Genomic DNA, 18,537 nt, shown 5'->3' with positions numbered 1-18,537 from the left:
ATTGAAAATGAGTCGAGGAACTAAGAATGTGTATTATTCGTTTGTGAAGGACGAAAAATCATCATTTTTTTACGTAAGAGACGTACAAGATACAAAATCAATGTGTAACAGATGAAAAATCATCATTTCATTTGCAAAGAATATAAAAGGTACGAAAATTATAAGTGAAGAACTACTTATATCATTTTTCTAATTTTAAATCTATGTTTTCTTTTAATATTTAACATCAAAATCAAGTAAGGAAGCTCCATCTGGTATCTAAAACAGTAAAAATGGTTTTTTTTTCCTATTTTCCTAGAAAAGTTTTGGTTGTTCTAGCTTCTTGATTATTTATTCAAAAAAGTTTTACACAGCATATTGTGAACAGATGAAGTAAATTATGTTGGCTTAAGCCGATCAGCCCTTCTAAGGATTATACTTAACTAATGAAGCTCGCTAGGAGTATTTAATTACTCTGTTCAAGTAGATGCAAATTTCTTACCCCACAATGACCATGACATGTCCCAATGGAAGACATAAAGAAGAAAAATTTTTATCACTGAATTACTAAGAAGTTCACCATCCCATTGTCCAGAATTTCTTTTTTTTTTTTTTTAAATGGTCACATGGTTATGCTTTAAGCCCCGTTCCCCCCCCCCCCCCATATTAAGGGCCCACGCCAATGTTTAAGAACTTTCTTGAGAAAGATTAAAAAATATATATATATATAATAATAATAATAAAACAAAGAAAGAATTGAGGAATGGGTCTTTGTCTCCACTATCCACAGATTGAGGCTGCCACAGTCATACAATATCCATCCTGTTCTTTAGAAAATGGTCCCTCCTTTCTCTTTCATTCACCTTTCCGCCTTTTCGTACTCTAATGCCATAATTCTCCCAGTTGCAACTTCCGTGAAATTATAAAGAAATTGGGTCCTGAATAAAATAATACAACACCACTGAAGATAGATTAAGCAGTAGAAGGAAAAGAGTTGAAAGTTTGAAAGAAATGACGGCCGGCTGAAAGAGAGCAGTGGTAAGCTATCAAGTAGCTGTTGGTGATAGATGCGTCATCTGGAGCGGGGGGCTGCAATATCTGAGAGAATCTGTGGACTTTCTGGCTGCTGCAGCTCTCTGTCTTTGTGCCTACTGCTGCTGACACTTTATTAGGTATAGACAGAGAAAGAGAGAGAGGGAGAGAACATATTATTGGATTACTGTGTGTTGTGCGTGTGTTTTTGATGTGGGACTGGGATGGGAAGAAGAAGAAAAAGGAAAACAAATAAGATGTGGGGACTTGCGTATTTCACACAACGGTTCTTTCTTTCTCCTCCCATCTTTTCTCTTCTTTTGTCAAACGAGTATCGTCCGTCGCCTGCCCCTTAGCCCTCACATGTCAGTTTTATGCTCTTCTGACAATTTTATACCACACCCCCTTTGGGTTTCCATTCATTTTTTAGGTTAAAGGCGTGGTCCACTTTTGTTTTCTTGATTGCTCAATTCGGATTGGATCCTTTATTTAGTACAGTAGATTGGTATTTAGATAGAGTGGGTGGGTGGGAACTGTTCCCTGATGGAGGTTTAACTGTACTAATCAACTGAATAAAATAGGATTATGTTTCCTTTCTTTGGATACTGGAAATAGACAACATGCTCCATAAATTTCCGATGGAATCTTCATTAATAAAAGTTGTTGCTTTCGAAGTAGCAACCATTAAAAATAAATCCAACTTATAGGATTGTTGCACTACATAAACTTTGCATATATAAATTATTACTTTTTTCCTTAAATAATCTCTCACCACTTTGACAGCAACTAGAATTCGTTCATGCGAACCACTGGGCCAATGGCCTAGCGGTCATCAGGGAGGGGTTCAAGTCCCTCTTTAATTGTACATTCACTAGTCCCTTACTACAGTCTTTTTAGGCTCCTCTATCCTCTAGATTATAATAAAGTAGATTATACAAATGTATCGTTGCTGAAAAAAAAAAAAAGAATTTGTTCATCCGTACTCCTGTTTGTTTGAGGACCTTTTGACACGTAAAAGGCAAACCTAAAAGACAAGTATTCGGTTTGATTATTGTGTTTTGTGCGCCCATCCATTGCACCTATTTAGACCCCGTTTGGACAGTCATTTTCAGTCAAAAAATTGAGTTTTTTTTTCCGTTATCACATTTTTTTATTATCTTTTTTCTTCACATACATCAAATCACTACAGTAATTTTTTCTACAAAAAATCTAAGAAAATGCAATACAAACAAATTTTTGTCATAAAAATACATCATAGTATTGTATTGAATATACATAAAATATTTTATTCATATATATTACTTCTATCTGAATATAATAATATAATATAATAATACACTAGATTATGTCAAAAATGTATAGCAATCGAATCAAAATACGCACAAGACTTCAACCGTCCTGGCCCCTCTCCCAAACTAAAATACTAGTTGGTAAAGATGCATATTTGTTTTCGATGGAAGGTAATTTAGAATAAGAGCACGCTTTCACTTCTTAATTAGCCATGACAATATTCACGACTCAAAAAAAAAAAAAAAAAATTGAATGGTATCTCTACCATTAAGTGGAATATCAAATATCCATGTCCAAGTGATTATCACTTATTTTTTGGAAACTATATATATATATATATATATGTTGGAAAAACCGATTGGATCCAAGAAAATATGTAATGTCGAATTATTGTAGCAAGTCATGAGTCGTGACCAATAACAAAGTCAATTAAAATGACGGAGGAGGAAACTGGCGCAACGCGGATACACGAAGATGATATTATTATTATTATTATTATTCCGTCCCTTTTCTTTTGTTTGTGTTATGTGGCAGCACTGCGGAATCATTAAAGAAAGTGTTGGCATGTTGAATAATGACTTGGACCCTTTTCTATAATTTCGATGCAAACTTCTATTTGGGCACCACCAATTCCATGACTAATTCAACCTATAATCATTTCCCTTGTATTTTTTCCGGAATCTGTTAAAAGTACGTATCAAAACTCAAAACAGAAGACGTTTGACTCCTATCATGTAATGGCCGTCTGTACCCTGCGCGCACAGTTTTGTAGTAGTAGTAGTAGTTTATTTGGCTATACATAATAAACAAGAATTTAATTTTTGGGCGTGGCATGGGTCAGGAATTGCAGTCCTTTATTTGCAAAGAGGATAGACGCCATACATATAATCATGTACAAGTTGAGTTGTGTTGCATTCACCTCCTCTAAGTTTGAGTCTTTCACTTAATCATTCTGACAATGCCATGCACTAAGCAAGATCTTTTGGTTATGATGGTATTCATTAAGCTGGCCTATATTTGCTAATGATGCACTCTCAAGTCTTCACCTCCTCTAAAGAAGTAGTATATAGTAGTTTAAAAGCTAAACATGTTTAAACATAGATTTCAGTCTGCTCAAGGTTAACATTTGGATATCCCTTTTTTCAAATGATATTTCGTTTGCATTATAAATACATTTTTCAATCCATTTTTTAAATATTTTTAATCGTCTTTCTATCTCATATACATCACATCGCAAAAAAATGGTACAGTAATTATTTCAAATAACACTCGATCCATACAGACACAAGCCCGATTGTCATTTTCCAATAGTTCGACAAATTTTTTATACGACTTAGAATAACTTTTCAAAGGCCAAATTGCATCTAACTATTTTCTAAAAGCTAATTCTCATTTTTTTTGGGTTCAAATTAGTTCACATCTGACGGGTACCTGGGCACGGTAATTACTAAGTACTAACCAAACACACCAGATTATCGGTGGACTGACAAGAGAAATCAGAGCTCAGCAGCTTATTTTGTTCGCCAACAAATGTACTTGTGGGCGGGCACGCTCTTGGGAATTGCGTCCGTCCATATTTCGTTGAACAGTGCACTTGTGAAACATTTTTTGTAATCCGGTATGTGTGCCGGACTGTTGATTATGTCCTTGTTCACCAAATTTGTGAGTACAATTGGGAGGACAAGACAAGATTCGTGGAGACGATTAGAGAGAGAGCGACTGAAAGCCGGCAAAATCCCACTTTCAAACTCCCTTAACAATCCAATTGTAGGCTAATTAATGGCCTTTCCATCTTTAATCATTGTAGAAAAGAAATGCATGTAAATCTGTAGTGTTAGCGTGTTTACGTTCTTCACCATCTAACATTTAGATCCCGTTTGGATTGCGATTTTACTCAGAAAAATTACTACGTTTTCCGTGAACACATTTTTCTATCATCTTTCTACCTCGTATATATCAAATCGCTACGATAACTTTTCTACAAAAAAATGCAATCCAAACGGAGCTGACACAAATAAAAGTTAGAAAAGCAATTTCCCTGGACCAAGAAAGTATTTTACGCTTGAATTGAAGATTTTTAAACAAGAATATTTACGTTTTTCGTGATCATAATTTTTTAAATATTTTTTAATCTCACGTACATCAAATCATTACAGTATAATTTTATATATATATATAATTCAAACGAAAATTCGATGCTTCTGTAGCTTGAGGCCTTAGCTCAGTAGCTGTCCGCCGGTGTTAAAGATTCTTTTATTAGCCATGCCATTGAGGCTTGAGCTCGAAACATTTCTTAAGGAAAATTTGTGAAGTGAGAGAGAGAGCTAGCCCTTCGCTGGAAACTGGGGAATCATGGCATACGTGGGCTAAATCCATAATAATCTGTGACGGCTATTATCCCATAACTCTATCCAATTACAACAAAATTTCGGTGGACAATCTCCCGGTCCCCTAAATTTTAAAATATTTCTTATTTTCGGGAGTGTACCCTAGTGGCATTCATTAGTTTATAATATAATAAATAAATGAATAAAATATAAAACACATGTACTGCGGAATAGAGTCACGCGCTGGTGATTAAAAAGTTTCACTCAAGCCTGAACAGCATATTGACATGGAAAAAGGTTGCAATCCCTCGTTTCATTTTAACCTCCCAACCCAACTCTGCCCTCCTCCGATCAAACTGTAAATTCATTCCCAAGAAAATGAACATTTGAAACCAGTCTAGTTGTGAAATGAACCATTTATGAGTAAAGTCTTGCAAGGTGAAATGAACCATTTCTGACAAGTCTTGCGAAATCCGTAAACAGTCCCTCCATCCAAGTTGAGAATAATGATGAATAATTTTTGTACGTTGACTGGAATGGCCAGAACAAGATAAGCAGCAAGTCGTACGAGCTTGAAAAGAAATTGGAAAAGTGAATCTACCACTACTACTACTACTCATCCGTCCAAAGAAATCTACCACCATCAATATGGAGGAGTCCTACCTATTTTCTTGCAAAATTTGAGCTGAAAAAGTAAATAGGACCAAGGGAAACCATGTACCATATTGCTGAAAAAGGACAAGGGCAGCACTTGCATTATATGCTCTCACACGTTTGGCTCTCGTTTTTTGCAGTTGCAGTAATTTCCTCTTTTTACAGTTCGTGCTCCTAATATTCTCTACATCCCATTATTCATCATCGTCCTTTCCGCTAACTAGCTTTTCTCGCGCGTGGTCCATATACTAAACTTGCAACCAGAAGAGAAAAAAAAAAAACAATTATAAGACAATTAACTTATTATCAATTAGTAGTAGAGAAGAAAGAATGGTGTTCTTTAGCTCACGGTGAGACAACTTGCATGATCTCTGCATGCAGGTGTTTATATATACATATACATATCCGCCCCCGGCCGAGAGGAGGTTGGTGGCGCCGGGAGCCGAAGTATCCAAAAATAAACAAAACAAGATAGAAGAGAAACAAGAAATCCACACGAAAACATTCTAATGCAAGAGTGGAGAAAGATCTCATCGGGTCAATACTCAGTAATAGAGGATGATTAGGAAATAAATATTTACAGCCATAAAGATAACATCTCTCAAGTTAACCCTTTTTTTTTTTTTTGTCCCGGCTCTCATCTCGAAAATAAGAACTCTATCCCGAAATGTTCAAAGCAGTAGTATTGCAGGAGCTAAAACGAAGTCGTGGAGAAAATGCCACACCTCCATCCACATTCTTCACATCCACAGAGGCGGGGGCTCGTTCAAATCTATGGGCAACCCACGTCTCACAATCCCAAAAAAATTCCCGGGCCCTTCGATTTCCCTAGCCGGAAGCTCGCCGGAGGCCGCCACGTGTTGCTCATTGGCTACCTGAGAGTCAACAGCGGACCTGAAACCGACATCGTTAAGCACTCCAGTCTGCAGAAACTCCCCGATCATGAGCCTACCAGAAGGCGAAACCCACCGGTTATCAGAGGGCAAGTTCAAGTCCAACGAAAGCCCAGTTGCGGCGGAAGGCGGCGCCGGAAAGTTGGTTTTGGCTTTAGCACCTCTGAGGGACCTAGCAGCACCATCGTAAGCTAAAGCAGCTTCTTCCGGGGTGTCAAAGGTGCCCAGCCAAACCCGGGTTTTCTTCCATGGATCGCGTATTTCAGCAGCGTAGCGACCCCAAGGACGCTTTCGTACGCCTCTGTAGTGGCCTTCACGAGGAGAAGCCATGGGGATTTTTTTTTTTTTTTTTTTGTTGGGCGCCTTCTGAGAGGGAAGATTGGGTGGGGCGCTCTCTAGCTAGCTGGAGCTGAGAGCAATGGGATTTTGTGTTGAAGTGGAGGAAAGGGGTGGGGGGAGGGGCCGTTATGAAGTAAGGAGGAGGAGAGCTGCTGGGAAGTTGTAAAAAGTGGAGGGACCCACGGAGTCACCCGTAATCGTCGGCTGGACGGCACGACCTCTCCTTAAATAAACTGCTGAGAGAGGGATTGTGTAATTTTAAGGACAGGGCCGTCTTCCCATGTCTCCACCGTCCGATTTGATGCATCATACAGCATTATGTCACTTGTCCAGAGACAGTACTAGTAAGTAAATGAAAAATACTTGGATAAATTTTTTTGTCTTTTAAACTAGAATGCGACTTCTAGGTACATTAGCATGGTATTTTATGCTAGGATTGAGCGTCTTTGAATTGTCTCTATTTCACTTTATTTACACCTTATTTACATGCATGTTAATTTGATTATATTATTAATATATTTTTTAATTATTTTTTTATCTTACATACATCACATCAAAAAAGTACTACAATATTTTTTCATAAAATTATCTCAAATAATTTACAATCCAAACACACTTACTATAAGATAAGTCACACAATTATAAGTGAGTCAATCAATTGGATTTTTTAGATAAGAATTAATATTATTTATATTAACATTATATACACTATCATTATTAGACACATAACAACTAATCTCATGAGTGCTTTTGGATATTCATTATTTGGTCAAAATTATTTGTTTGCATCACCAACACAATTTCTAATATATATTTTTATCTTTTCAATTATTTTTTTGTCTTACGTACATACATCACTCTGCATTGGTGAATTGAATCAAGTCCAGAGTTTGAAGGTTCTCAAGTTATTTCAAAGGCAAAAGGAAACAAATGAAAGAAGGAAGAAAGAGATGGATACAGGGCATAGCATTTCCAACTAACTGTTTAGAGCGTACTTAGAGCACAAGTCAAATTCTTTTTTTTTTTTTTTGGGAGGGGGGGGGGGGGGGTGGTGGGTGATAAGAGAGTACCAATGAAGTGTACAAAGTGAAAACATGTCACATTAAAAGGGTCTACATATCTTAGGATAGACATTATTAAGGTGTGTTATTAGCATTATAGGAAGAGTATTTCTAGGAAGAAACATGCAAGATCGTAGCATATTATTAGCATTTACGGCTAGATCAACTTTTTCAGACACCAGGGGGTCAACCCATTAATAAGAGACTCTGTGCATATTATGTTCTGGATAGGATATTATTTAAAATATTATTTAGAATAATTATTATAATACTTTTTGTGATATAATATATGTGAGATAAAAAGATGATTGGGTATATAAAAAAATGAGTTAGAAATATGTTTATAATAATATAAGCGAAATATTATTTGAGATAATAGAGTGCTATCCAAACACTCATCAATGTATAAGCTTTAATTTGTCTTTCCTTTCCATCAAAATGTGTGGCAAATTCTAAAGCTTCGAGTGTTAAACAGTTGTTACGTGCTGCGGCCGCCTACTCCTTGCGTTGTAATGAGATTGTAAAAGTCCTCCCCACAGCTTCGCATTTGCTAAACTCTGTATCAAACTGTCATGCCTAAAAACCGTTGTTGATATGCATATTAAATCAGATCGAACACATCACAACCTAACTTTGAACTTAAAAAGTTCTTGTCTTCTACCATTTCCTCTTCTGCAAAACCCTAGTGAAACTTGTATCTCCAAGGCTATGATTTCAAGTCTCAGCAGTATTCTATCTGTCTGCTGCCATCTCATCAAATGAATTTACTCCCACAAATTTGTTCCCCGTTTTATGCAATAAAAAAGCGCTTACAAAAAAATCATTTCCATATCAAAGGAAGCAAGGAAAACGCTTGAGTTAAACTTGATCTGTCTATTTGGATACAAAAAATATTTTACTTATTATTTATTTGGATTATAAACATGTTTTTATACTTTTAATTATTATTTCATCTCACATATATTACAACGCAAAAAATGCTACTATAATTATTTTAAATGACATTATTTTAAACAAAATTATTTTGTCTCATTGCAAAAAAAAAAAAAAAAATGCTACTATAATCATTCTAAATAATATATTACATCGCAAACAATGCTATAGTAATTATTCTAAATGATCGTGTGTTTGGACAGTAATTATTTATTAAAAAATTATTTGATTTCATCACAAACACGTTTTTATCTTTCCAATCTTCTTTTAATCTAACATATATTAACGTGCCATTATATGTGTTTTTTCTAAATTCATACGGATGTGTAGTACACTCGTCTAGTTCGACAGTTGTTTAGTCCCCGTTGATTTCCCGTTGGACTTGTCCCTAGTGTAGGATAGAGTAGAAGTGGGATCCTCTAGTGTAGGATAGAGTAAGAGTGAGAGTAGGAATAGGTTAGACTAACTGTTATGATCTGACTAAAAAAAATAATGTTACAATAATTATTTCAAATAATTTTTTATCACGCATACCAATGTTTAAAAGATTGACACAAGAAAGGCGCAGCTATTGCGACCTTATGGACCAATTTCTTAAATAATAATAAATATTCTTAATAAATTTCATTAGTTTGACCTTATGGTTATTGTATATTTTAGACACTATATTCATGTGTCAATCTCTACAAGACGTTTGAATGGATGCTGGACAGTGCATGCACCTTGTGTCTAAATGACTGTCATCTTTTCAAACCTCAAACAGGGCTGTTGATTTGGACCTCTAAAGTGCACGCCCCAGACTCTTTGAACATTTTGAGGCTGGAAAGTCTACATGACCAATTGCCAAGCAATAAAACAATGTGAAAATTTCGGCTGAAAGTTTAAATATATACATGTATATATAAAGGGATCCAAAACCAAGACTTGCCAGCGGCAACAAGAATAAGTATTTTTAGTGTAGAGACTAGAGAGAAGAGGCCAATCCACTCCCTATTCCCTGGTCGCAAAATGGTAAGAACATCCATAGAAGTTCTAGACTAGGGTCTGAGGGGATCCGTGGTTGTCCTAAAGTGGACTTTAGTACCAACAAATCATCATTTATTCAGTTGACCAGTCAATTGCAGAGGCGGTGTAATTTTTTCACCAAATCGGTGCAGTCTCTTGATATGATCCAACGGTGGACGGGGGGTGGGATGCCAACAAGGCAGCGGTACACGTGACAGATTGAAGATAGGAAATAAAAAGGGCAAAGTGGTGGGGGCCGCCGCTGAAGGAGAGAAACAGAGGGTGGGGGCCTCGGAGGAGGCAAGCAGGAGCCGCCGCCTGATAAGACGTGTCGAAGTGTGGGGGTGTGGGCTTTTGTCATGCGACTCTACCAACAATGCCTTGCGTCAGCCCTACCCTGTTGTACGGCGCTGCTCAGCGGCGCCTCCCATACACCTTTTTATTTTTTATTTTATATATAATTCTTTTCCTCGTCCAATTGTTTATCCACTCATGCAATAAATTATGCCACGGACAGACATAGTAAGTAAAATAAAACAAGCACAACTATTTCAACAGATACTCATTAATACTACATCTAAAAAACATGTAACTTATTATGTAAATACACACTATCATAATTAATTGTACCTCCACATTTAATACTTTTCTATTAGGCACTCATCAGTCAAACTAATAAAATAAAGAGTGCGTTTGGATAGTAGATTATTTAAAATAATTTTTAAAAAATACTGTAACACTTTTTGTATATAATATACGTGTCAAAAAAAATATGATTAAAAAATATATTCATAATGTAAAAAAAAAATTTTAACAAATAATTCACTATCCAAGAACTTAGAAATAAAGATTAATCTTTCATATACTATTAATCTATATACTGATGGGTTTACCTGCTTGTCACAATATTTAAATTTAAATTTAAATAAATTTTTTATGTATGACATATATCTAAACCCAAAAGTATATATAGCAACAGCACGTAAGTGATTTATGCAAAAAAAAAAAGGGTTGGATCCAAAATAAAATTATAACATTGTTATCTATTCGTCGAAATAAGGATAATTTAGTATCTTATTTGGGTTGTTATGAACGTTTTCTTGACATATTTCTCATTCACTATTTTACTTTATATACATAACATTCCATTTATTACAAAAAAAAATTCCAAAAGATACAATTTAAACAAAAAAAAATGAGAAAGACAATTAAATCGGTCACCTTTTACCTTATTTTCTTAGCACAAAAGAATCTAGAAATAAACACTCCTGCATCCATTCTTACCACAATAAATTGTGTATTTTTTATATAGTGGGCTGCAGCTGCTGCTTTGATCAAGGTTTGTTTGGATACACATATTATTCTAAATAATATTTTACTTGCATCACAAATACATTTTTCAATTCACCTTTTTATATTTTCAACCAACTTTTTATTTTATATACATCACATCACAAAAAGTGTTACAGTAATTATTCTAAATAATATTTCAAACAATTTTTCAAAGTCACAAAATGCTTTTGTTTTGCACTTTTGTCGCTCCGTAATCCACAATAACATATTGGGAATTTGTAAATGTTTTTTATTAAGCATTTGTCATCATTTTAGAGTATTTCTTTTGAATAGGTTAATGATGAAGATAAACAGAAGTAGACACTACTAATGAACTGCAATGACTATTAGTAACTTATTGATCACATAGATCAGATTAGAGTAGTAATTATTAAAAGTCTTTGCATTTTGGCTGCAAAGATATTTTGGTCACGCGCGTACATCTCGAAACGTTGCGTCTTTCTCAGCCAATGGATTCTCTCCGCTTTCTTTGAGTGTTGTGACCAATTAGGCGATAATGTTTTCAACCCAGCATTTGGATGATGACACTACAAAAGTTTGTTTATATGCTTTTGACTATTCAAAAAGTTTGTATCTAAAAGTTACGTAAATAGTTTTGGGATAATTTCAGAAACCTCTCCTGAGGATTTTGACACTTTTACTAATCACCCCTAAAAATATTTGCTTGCAAAAAATGTAATGAAAGGATTAGTTTGACTTGAGATATTACACTTTTATTACAAATGGATATTTGATAATAAAAAAAAAAGATTAGGGTACTAAATAAATGGGATTAATTAATTAAACCAATATAATGAGTGTTTCATCTCAAATTAGTTACCATAATTATAATTTAAAAAAAATGGCATCAATTACAACCATAAGATGGTGCCATTTTGTGATTGACATTGCTTGACAATAATAAGGATAAACAACATTGTATTATCCACATAGAAGGATTTTATGAGCAAGAAAAGTAGAAGTATTTTTCGACTGACTTATTTTGTTGAATCTTTGCCTAAACAAAACTAATTCGTGTATTTGTTGCTAATTTGTTGACCAAGACTTGTATATTTTCTACACCGATACTTTATTTTCACCTTGCTAGCTATAATAAAAGGAATTTTCACCTCAAAGTCAGATGCTTCTACTGATAATATAATAGTTTTATAAAGTTAGTTGTATCCTTATATTATATAAGATTGAGTTTTGGTCAAAAAAAAGGTTGAATTTCAACCGCATAGGTGGGGGCTTTCTGGGAATGTGGAATATTGTGTATTAGTTTAAAATTTTTAGGTACAAGTTAAGGAAGCATGTATTTGGGTATATTTACTGAAATGACCCCTTTTTAATACATTTAAAGTTGTTATTGATAAGCTATCTCGGTATTGATGGAATGTTTAATTAGTGTGCAACCATTTTTGCATTTTGTACAACCCATATATGCTTGTATGTTGGTGTAATTACCGGAATATCCCTTAACTACCAATAATTTCCCTTTTCAGCCACAAATAACCGTTTGAGATGTTGCTTTGTCTGAAGTGTTTGAATGGCAATTGGATTTAGGAAATGAGCCAACGATTTCTCTATCAATAGTAGGAATCCATTTATCTATCATTTATAATATGTATTTATGAGTCACAAACGTTGGTCAGTTTATCCCCTTTCAGTTTCAGGAGTTAAGTTTTCCCTTTTTGCCTTTGTCTACAACAATTTGCCTCATCGTTTTCTCGTCCATCTGAGATCAACTCTGAAATTACCTATTATTTCGTCATTAATTACACCCAATTCAATTGCTCAACCGTTGGTATATTAATTAGGGGTGGCAATCGGGTCCGTTTCGGGTTGGCAGGTCGGGTTGAGACTCGGGTGTAACAGAAAACCCGCTGACCTAAACCTGACTCGCCAACCCGAAATGAGTCAGAATACCTGACACGAATTCGAAAATTTCGAATTGACGGGTTGGCGGGTCGACCTGAAATGACTCGAAACTTAATTTTTATTTATTAATTTATCACTGTAATTTCTAATAAAATTTATTTTGTACAAGACTAATTACATAATCAAGTAATAAAAATTTAAATAAATAATCCCAAATCAAATCTAAAATAAATTAAAATACTGTAAAAGTGTTTTATCCCAAACAAAATATAAAATAAATTAAAACAGTATAAAAGTAAAAAATAATATAATAATTTCAATTTCACAAAGTTAAATAAATTCATTTAGGAATAAGTGATTAATGCTTTGGAAAAAAAGAATAACTTAGTTTAGTTAGATAAAATAATTTTTATGTTTATTAAATTATTTTTAATTCATAAAACTAGTTATCGGGTCATATCAGGTCACTCACGGGTTGACCCAAATTCGACTCATTTTCTTTTCGGGTCCATCAGGTTCGACCCGATTCTGACCCGAACCTGCAAAACTTCAACCCAAATCCATTAATTTCGTGTTAGATTTGTATCATGTTTTCAGGTCGTGTCGGAAATTGCCACCCCTAATGTTAATGCCTAAACTGTTGATTATCAGTTTCTCCCTGTCCGCATTTTAGGATTGAAATAATTCTACCCAGCTTCATGCTAATCAGCTCATAATGCTCTTCAGTCCCAGCTACTCCTGGTGGTTCAGCGTGAGGTTAGATTTCACCCCCCCAATTTTTCAGTTCCTCCCTTAATTTTGTCAGTGTGTTCTTAGTACCTACAATTAGCGACTCTTATCGCGTTGCCTAATCCCAATTGGTCTGAGTTGGTTATAATTTTATAGGTTTGCAGCAATAGCAAGTAAGAGCTCTCGGTGGAGATTCTAGAATAAGGTTAGCTTTTTGTGTTGCTCTGCCTTTCTGCATTATCAACAACCTTCAATTTGATACAGTTTTATAGTAACGCTGTGTGAATTGATTGATTATATCGTTTATCTTTTCATACTAAGTTTTATTTCTTCTCACAATGTATTATTGTTTGTTTAATAAAAAAAACCTCCTTCCCCACAAGGACCAAACACCCGTGCGATGCGCGGGCACTCCCCCCTAGTTCTTTATATGTTGTTGTAAAAAGAAAAAAAAATATGGCTGTTGCAACTTGCACTAACTATTGCAAAGGTCACCGCATGTTACTTCGGGTTGTTGCCAATGCATCTTTTCAAAATTTACTTATACCTCTTGATTTTTATTAATTATTTCATTCTTTGCTAATACAACTTGAGGAGACAATTAAAAAAGGACATACATAGAACAAAATTATCATCTCACTCCTTAAAATACTATTTTCACTTGAATTGATTATGTTACCAAAACCTTAAGTTTAAAAGATGTTAGTATAATTTTCAAAACCTCGTAGAGATCCGTGAAAGGTTAGAAACTTCAAGGGAGGTTTCTGAAATTATCATAATAGTTTTTGTTGTAAACATTTTGATTTGTTAATTTTTTGTATATTGGAGTATTAATTCCGCTTCATACATTTGATTTTTTAAAAGTATTCAGAGAATAAAAATAAAAAGGGTTTGAATTTTATTGTGTGTGTTGTATTAAATTACCGAATAAAGTAAGCTAAACTGCATACACATATAGCTGAAAAATCGGACTGAGATGATTATGCCACTTGTTATCTGTTTGTTTTATTACCCTACAGGCAAGGATAGATTTGAAAGTCGATTCCTACACATATGAACGACACGACAATAGTAAAATTTTCTTGTTATTGTGTTCCTTTGCTGTTCAATAGTGAATATTATTAATAATAATTGAGTCACAAGCCTGCATAACTTAGACCGATAGAATCTAAACAAATGCAAAAGCCAAGAGATAATTTTATCAAAGGGATAATTTCAGAAACCTCCCTTGATGTTTCTAACAATTGACAATTTCACTCGGCTTATCTCATGTTTAAGAAATGACACTTACCTCTCTTGACATAATAAAATAATGTAATGCCCTCTACTTAGTAGATAATTTTAAATTTAAGGTAATAAATTTACAAAACCTAAAAAAAATATATTTTTCTGCCTCTTGTCTATTTTCTAGTTAATATAACATCTTTTTATTATCTTCAATTTTGTGGATGTTAACAAATTGAAATTACAAAATCTGCAAAAGGAGTAAATTATGTGTCCAACTAGAAACAAACGAAAAGACTCGCAGTGATAGAAAAATAAATAATGAAATTGATCATTGAAATTGGAAGAAGAACTAAAACTGTAGAATTTGTTATATTTTGTTTGTTGTTAAGAAATTTTTTTATAAAATGTCAATAATTACTTAATGATTTCTTTCATTGGATTAGAAAATTTTTATTATGATTTTATTGAAGAAGTAGAATTTATTCTTACTTTTGAAATATTAATATTTTAAGGCCATAGGAGAGTTGTAATATTGGTTTTAGGTCAAATTAACTTATATTGAAAAGGTATTTGTGCATTTATATTTAATTTGGGGTAATAAAATTTGATTGTCAATGTTTGTATTTTTTTTTTTTATCGTGATAAGTATTAATACTTTATATGCAATTTAGGATATTTTGGATGACTACTTGATTTTAGAACTTATGCTTGGATGGTTGTTAGGGATTTAGCTAGTTGATTTATGCAAAATATGGAAAAAAAAGATTGAATATACTAAGTTTTTCTTTCTTAGTTTTGTACAAAAGGGCAATTTAGAATTGTTAAAAGAAAATGTAAGTTCTTGGATTTATATTGTTACTAAACAGTAAAAGTAGGGGAGGTATATGTAATTTTTAAAATTTGAGAGGAGCTCTTTATAATTGTGAGAAATCTCAAGGGAGCTTTGTGGAATTATCCCTTTATCAAATCAATTTTCATGATTGACCTTCGTCCAATCGAAGTCAATTCTGCACTGGGGCCTTTGGGTACAAAAGAAAATATTATTGGCTCCTTCATTGGAAATCCTAACCAAGAAAAAAGTTTTTTTTTTTTTCCTATAAACCTAAACTACAACTCTTAACAAATGTGTTTATAATGTAAGCTAAATAGTATTTGAATTTTGTTTCCAAATTATGGTATTCAAACAGACCATTAGTTTTTTTTTTTAAGATCAAACTGACGTTCAAATTACAGAATGAAGAAAATAATTACTCAATTTCTTAACATCTAATTTTTATTAGCTTTATCTAGTCAAACTGTTCCCCACCATTTACTGCAACAAAACAATTATTCAAGAATGGCTTGATGTTTAAAATAAGGCGTATGGGTGCACATTCTTGAGTCTTGCTACTCAGGCATTATGTTGAAAGCATCAACATTGTAGAATATTCACTAGTAGCTAATTCATCAATTTATCTGTGTTTTATATTTATATAAAATTTTTAATAAATTACAATTTTTTACTCAAAAATATTATATTTTTTTATGAACATATTTTTTAATTATTTCTTTATATTACATACATCAACTCACTAACACAGATCACGATTTATCTCAAAACTATAAATTACTTATAAGTCACTACATACAAATTATTCACCAACATAATTTTCACCCATCCTTCACATATTTATGTAGCACTGAACCATGGAAGCCTCTTATAATACTTGGAGCAGAAGCAGAAGTGGAGTAGCAGCAGCAGCAGTGGATGACATTGGGCAGGTGTGGTGTCACATTACTAGTGGAGGACAGTAGTAGTATTTGTGCCCTGCTGTGGGGTGGGTGAGGGGTGGGTAGGACAGAGAGAGAGACCCTGGCCCTAGTCACTCAGCACAATGGAGGACCCCTACCCTGCCCCTGGCCTGGCAGCTGAATTTAGAGGAGAGGTGGAGAATGGTGCGGTGCGGTGCGGTGCTCTCTGCTCTGCAGGCAGAAGAGTACAGATTAGAGTGCAGTAGTAATTGGTGTCAGAGGCCCACGTGGCGTACTGGGTACATTACGTGGTGTCTGAGTTGAAGGGGACAGCCGATTTTGCGTTTAGTTTTGCTTCCGTTGTGTGGTGGCTCGGGTACCTGGGTTGGCTCGGGGTAGGGTGAAATCTGTAAATTGACGCGGCTTGCGTGGTCAAGTGGGCGGTGGTGGCAGGGGCGCGGGGAGGGGATGTGGGGTCCTACACTTTGTGTCCTTTTTCTGTGTCTCGAGTGTTCTGAGTGAAAATTTTGTAGGGTAGAGTGTAGTAGGGTAGGGCAGTAATGGAAGTTGGTAAAAACCAGACGGAAGCACTGAATATGGCAATAGACCCGCTTGTTGCGAATGACACGTGTGTGATGCTTTGGTTGGAAACTGGTTTTTGACTTTTTTTTCTGATTGATTGACACTTCTGCCCTTCTGTATGTCTCTTCTGTACCAACACTCGATGCGTCTCTTTCATTGGGTTTGCGTCATCAATCCTTTTCTTTTTTTTTTTATTTTTATTTTTATTTTTTTTGTTCTATGAATCATTTCTGTCTAATTCATCGTACAGGAAGTTCCCATGTTGCTCTCCCTCTTTACCCCAATTCTTACGGAACCCTATTAGTCAGATCTCTTTCAGCAGTGACAAGCTAATAATTTGTGAATTGCGTAAATAATTTGTTTTACTGACAAAATATGTCACGAGAAAGCACCAAAGAATTTTTAAAGAATATAGACGTCATTTCCCTTGCAAGATGAGCGGATGGAGTTACATTACATATTCGGTCTTCCTTTGCATTACTCCTTGTTATTTTTTAGGAGTTACTGACAGTAGCTGTTAAGAACCAACCACCAAGCCAGCTTGGTTAATGGATTGGTACGTCAAGAGTTTAAATCTTATCCCCCATCAATTGTTACGATACGTGATTTTCTTAAAAAAATGTATACGAATGTATAGTGCATCCGTTTGGTCCGGTGGTGATTCAATTCCCATCGATCCCCCATAAGTCCAATTGAGCCTCTTCCTTGTATTTGGATAGAATAAAATAATATAGAAAATTCATATGGGTGCATCGTCTGATCCAGTGGTGGTTCAATTCCCATCAGTCCCTCATAGGTCCAATTAAGCCTCCCCTTAGATTATGATAAAATAGAATAATATAATAAAGTGATGATGACAACAAAAAAAAAAAAAGTAGCTATTAAGGGTGCAAAATGAGAACAGTTAAATCTTTAAAGGTGCCAAGTAGAATTAATCTTGGTTGCTCTGCCTGTCAAAAGCTAGAAGAGTTTTTTATCCAAAATAAGTAAACTTAAACCACCCCCTCCCCCCCCCCCCCCCCCCCCCAAAAAAAAAACAACAAATGCCCCAAGAAGGAAATTAGAAAAAATAAAACAAGGGTTTGTCTATGTATGAGCACCTGTTAGTATGTATATCACGTGTTAGATTTTGAAACGATAAGATTAATTACGAAAATTATATGAATACAAAAGAAGGTATTAGTTATCAGTGTGTGTACATATATGATAGGATGGTGGAATCATAAAATAATAAGAAATTTGTGAAGAGGAAAGAACAATTAGGACTTTTTTTTTTGGGGAAATAAGTAGGACGGACTTGAACCTACCTCACTAATCTTAATGTAGCCTATGCTCTATCAATTGAAATGTGAAAGAAAAAGGTGCTATGCAGCCTAAACTTGTATTTAAAATTCCGGAAAAGCAAAAGCCCTGGCACTTACTTAACCAAACGAAATCAATCTGCTACGTTTGGCCCAAAACAAAGAAAAAGTCCCAATGCTAGGCGTTGCTCTTCAATTCACAGACAAACCAATGGGCACGGAGTCCAAATACTTGTGCATT

At 34.6% G+C, this 18,537-nt stretch overlaps 1 protein-coding gene across 1 annotated transcript; it reads right to left on the bottom strand.

Annotated features, from left to right (window-relative positions):
- Nucleotides 1–5,812: 5,812 nt before the first annotated feature.
- On the bottom strand, nt 5,813–6,673 carry LOC113726049 (ethylene-responsive transcription factor 12). Its single transcript, XM_027249533.2, has one exon. It carries the CDS (start codon nt 6,503–6,505, stop codon nt 6,023–6,025), a length of 483 nt encoding a protein of 160 aa, XP_027105334.1. The 5' UTR covers nt 6,506–6,673; the 3' UTR covers nt 5,813–6,022.
- Nucleotides 6,674–18,537: the final 11,864 nt, after the last annotated feature.

The sequence above is a fragment of the Coffea arabica genome, chromosome 2c, assembly GCF_036785885.1.
Source record: "Coffea arabica cultivar ET-39 chromosome 2c, Coffea Arabica ET-39 HiFi, whole genome shotgun sequence".
NCBI classification, from domain to species: Eukaryota; Viridiplantae; Streptophyta; class Magnoliopsida; order Gentianales; family Rubiaceae; genus Coffea; species Coffea arabica.
Note: the sequence above shows the minus strand (reverse complement) of the source record. Positions and strands in the feature narration are given on the sequence as shown.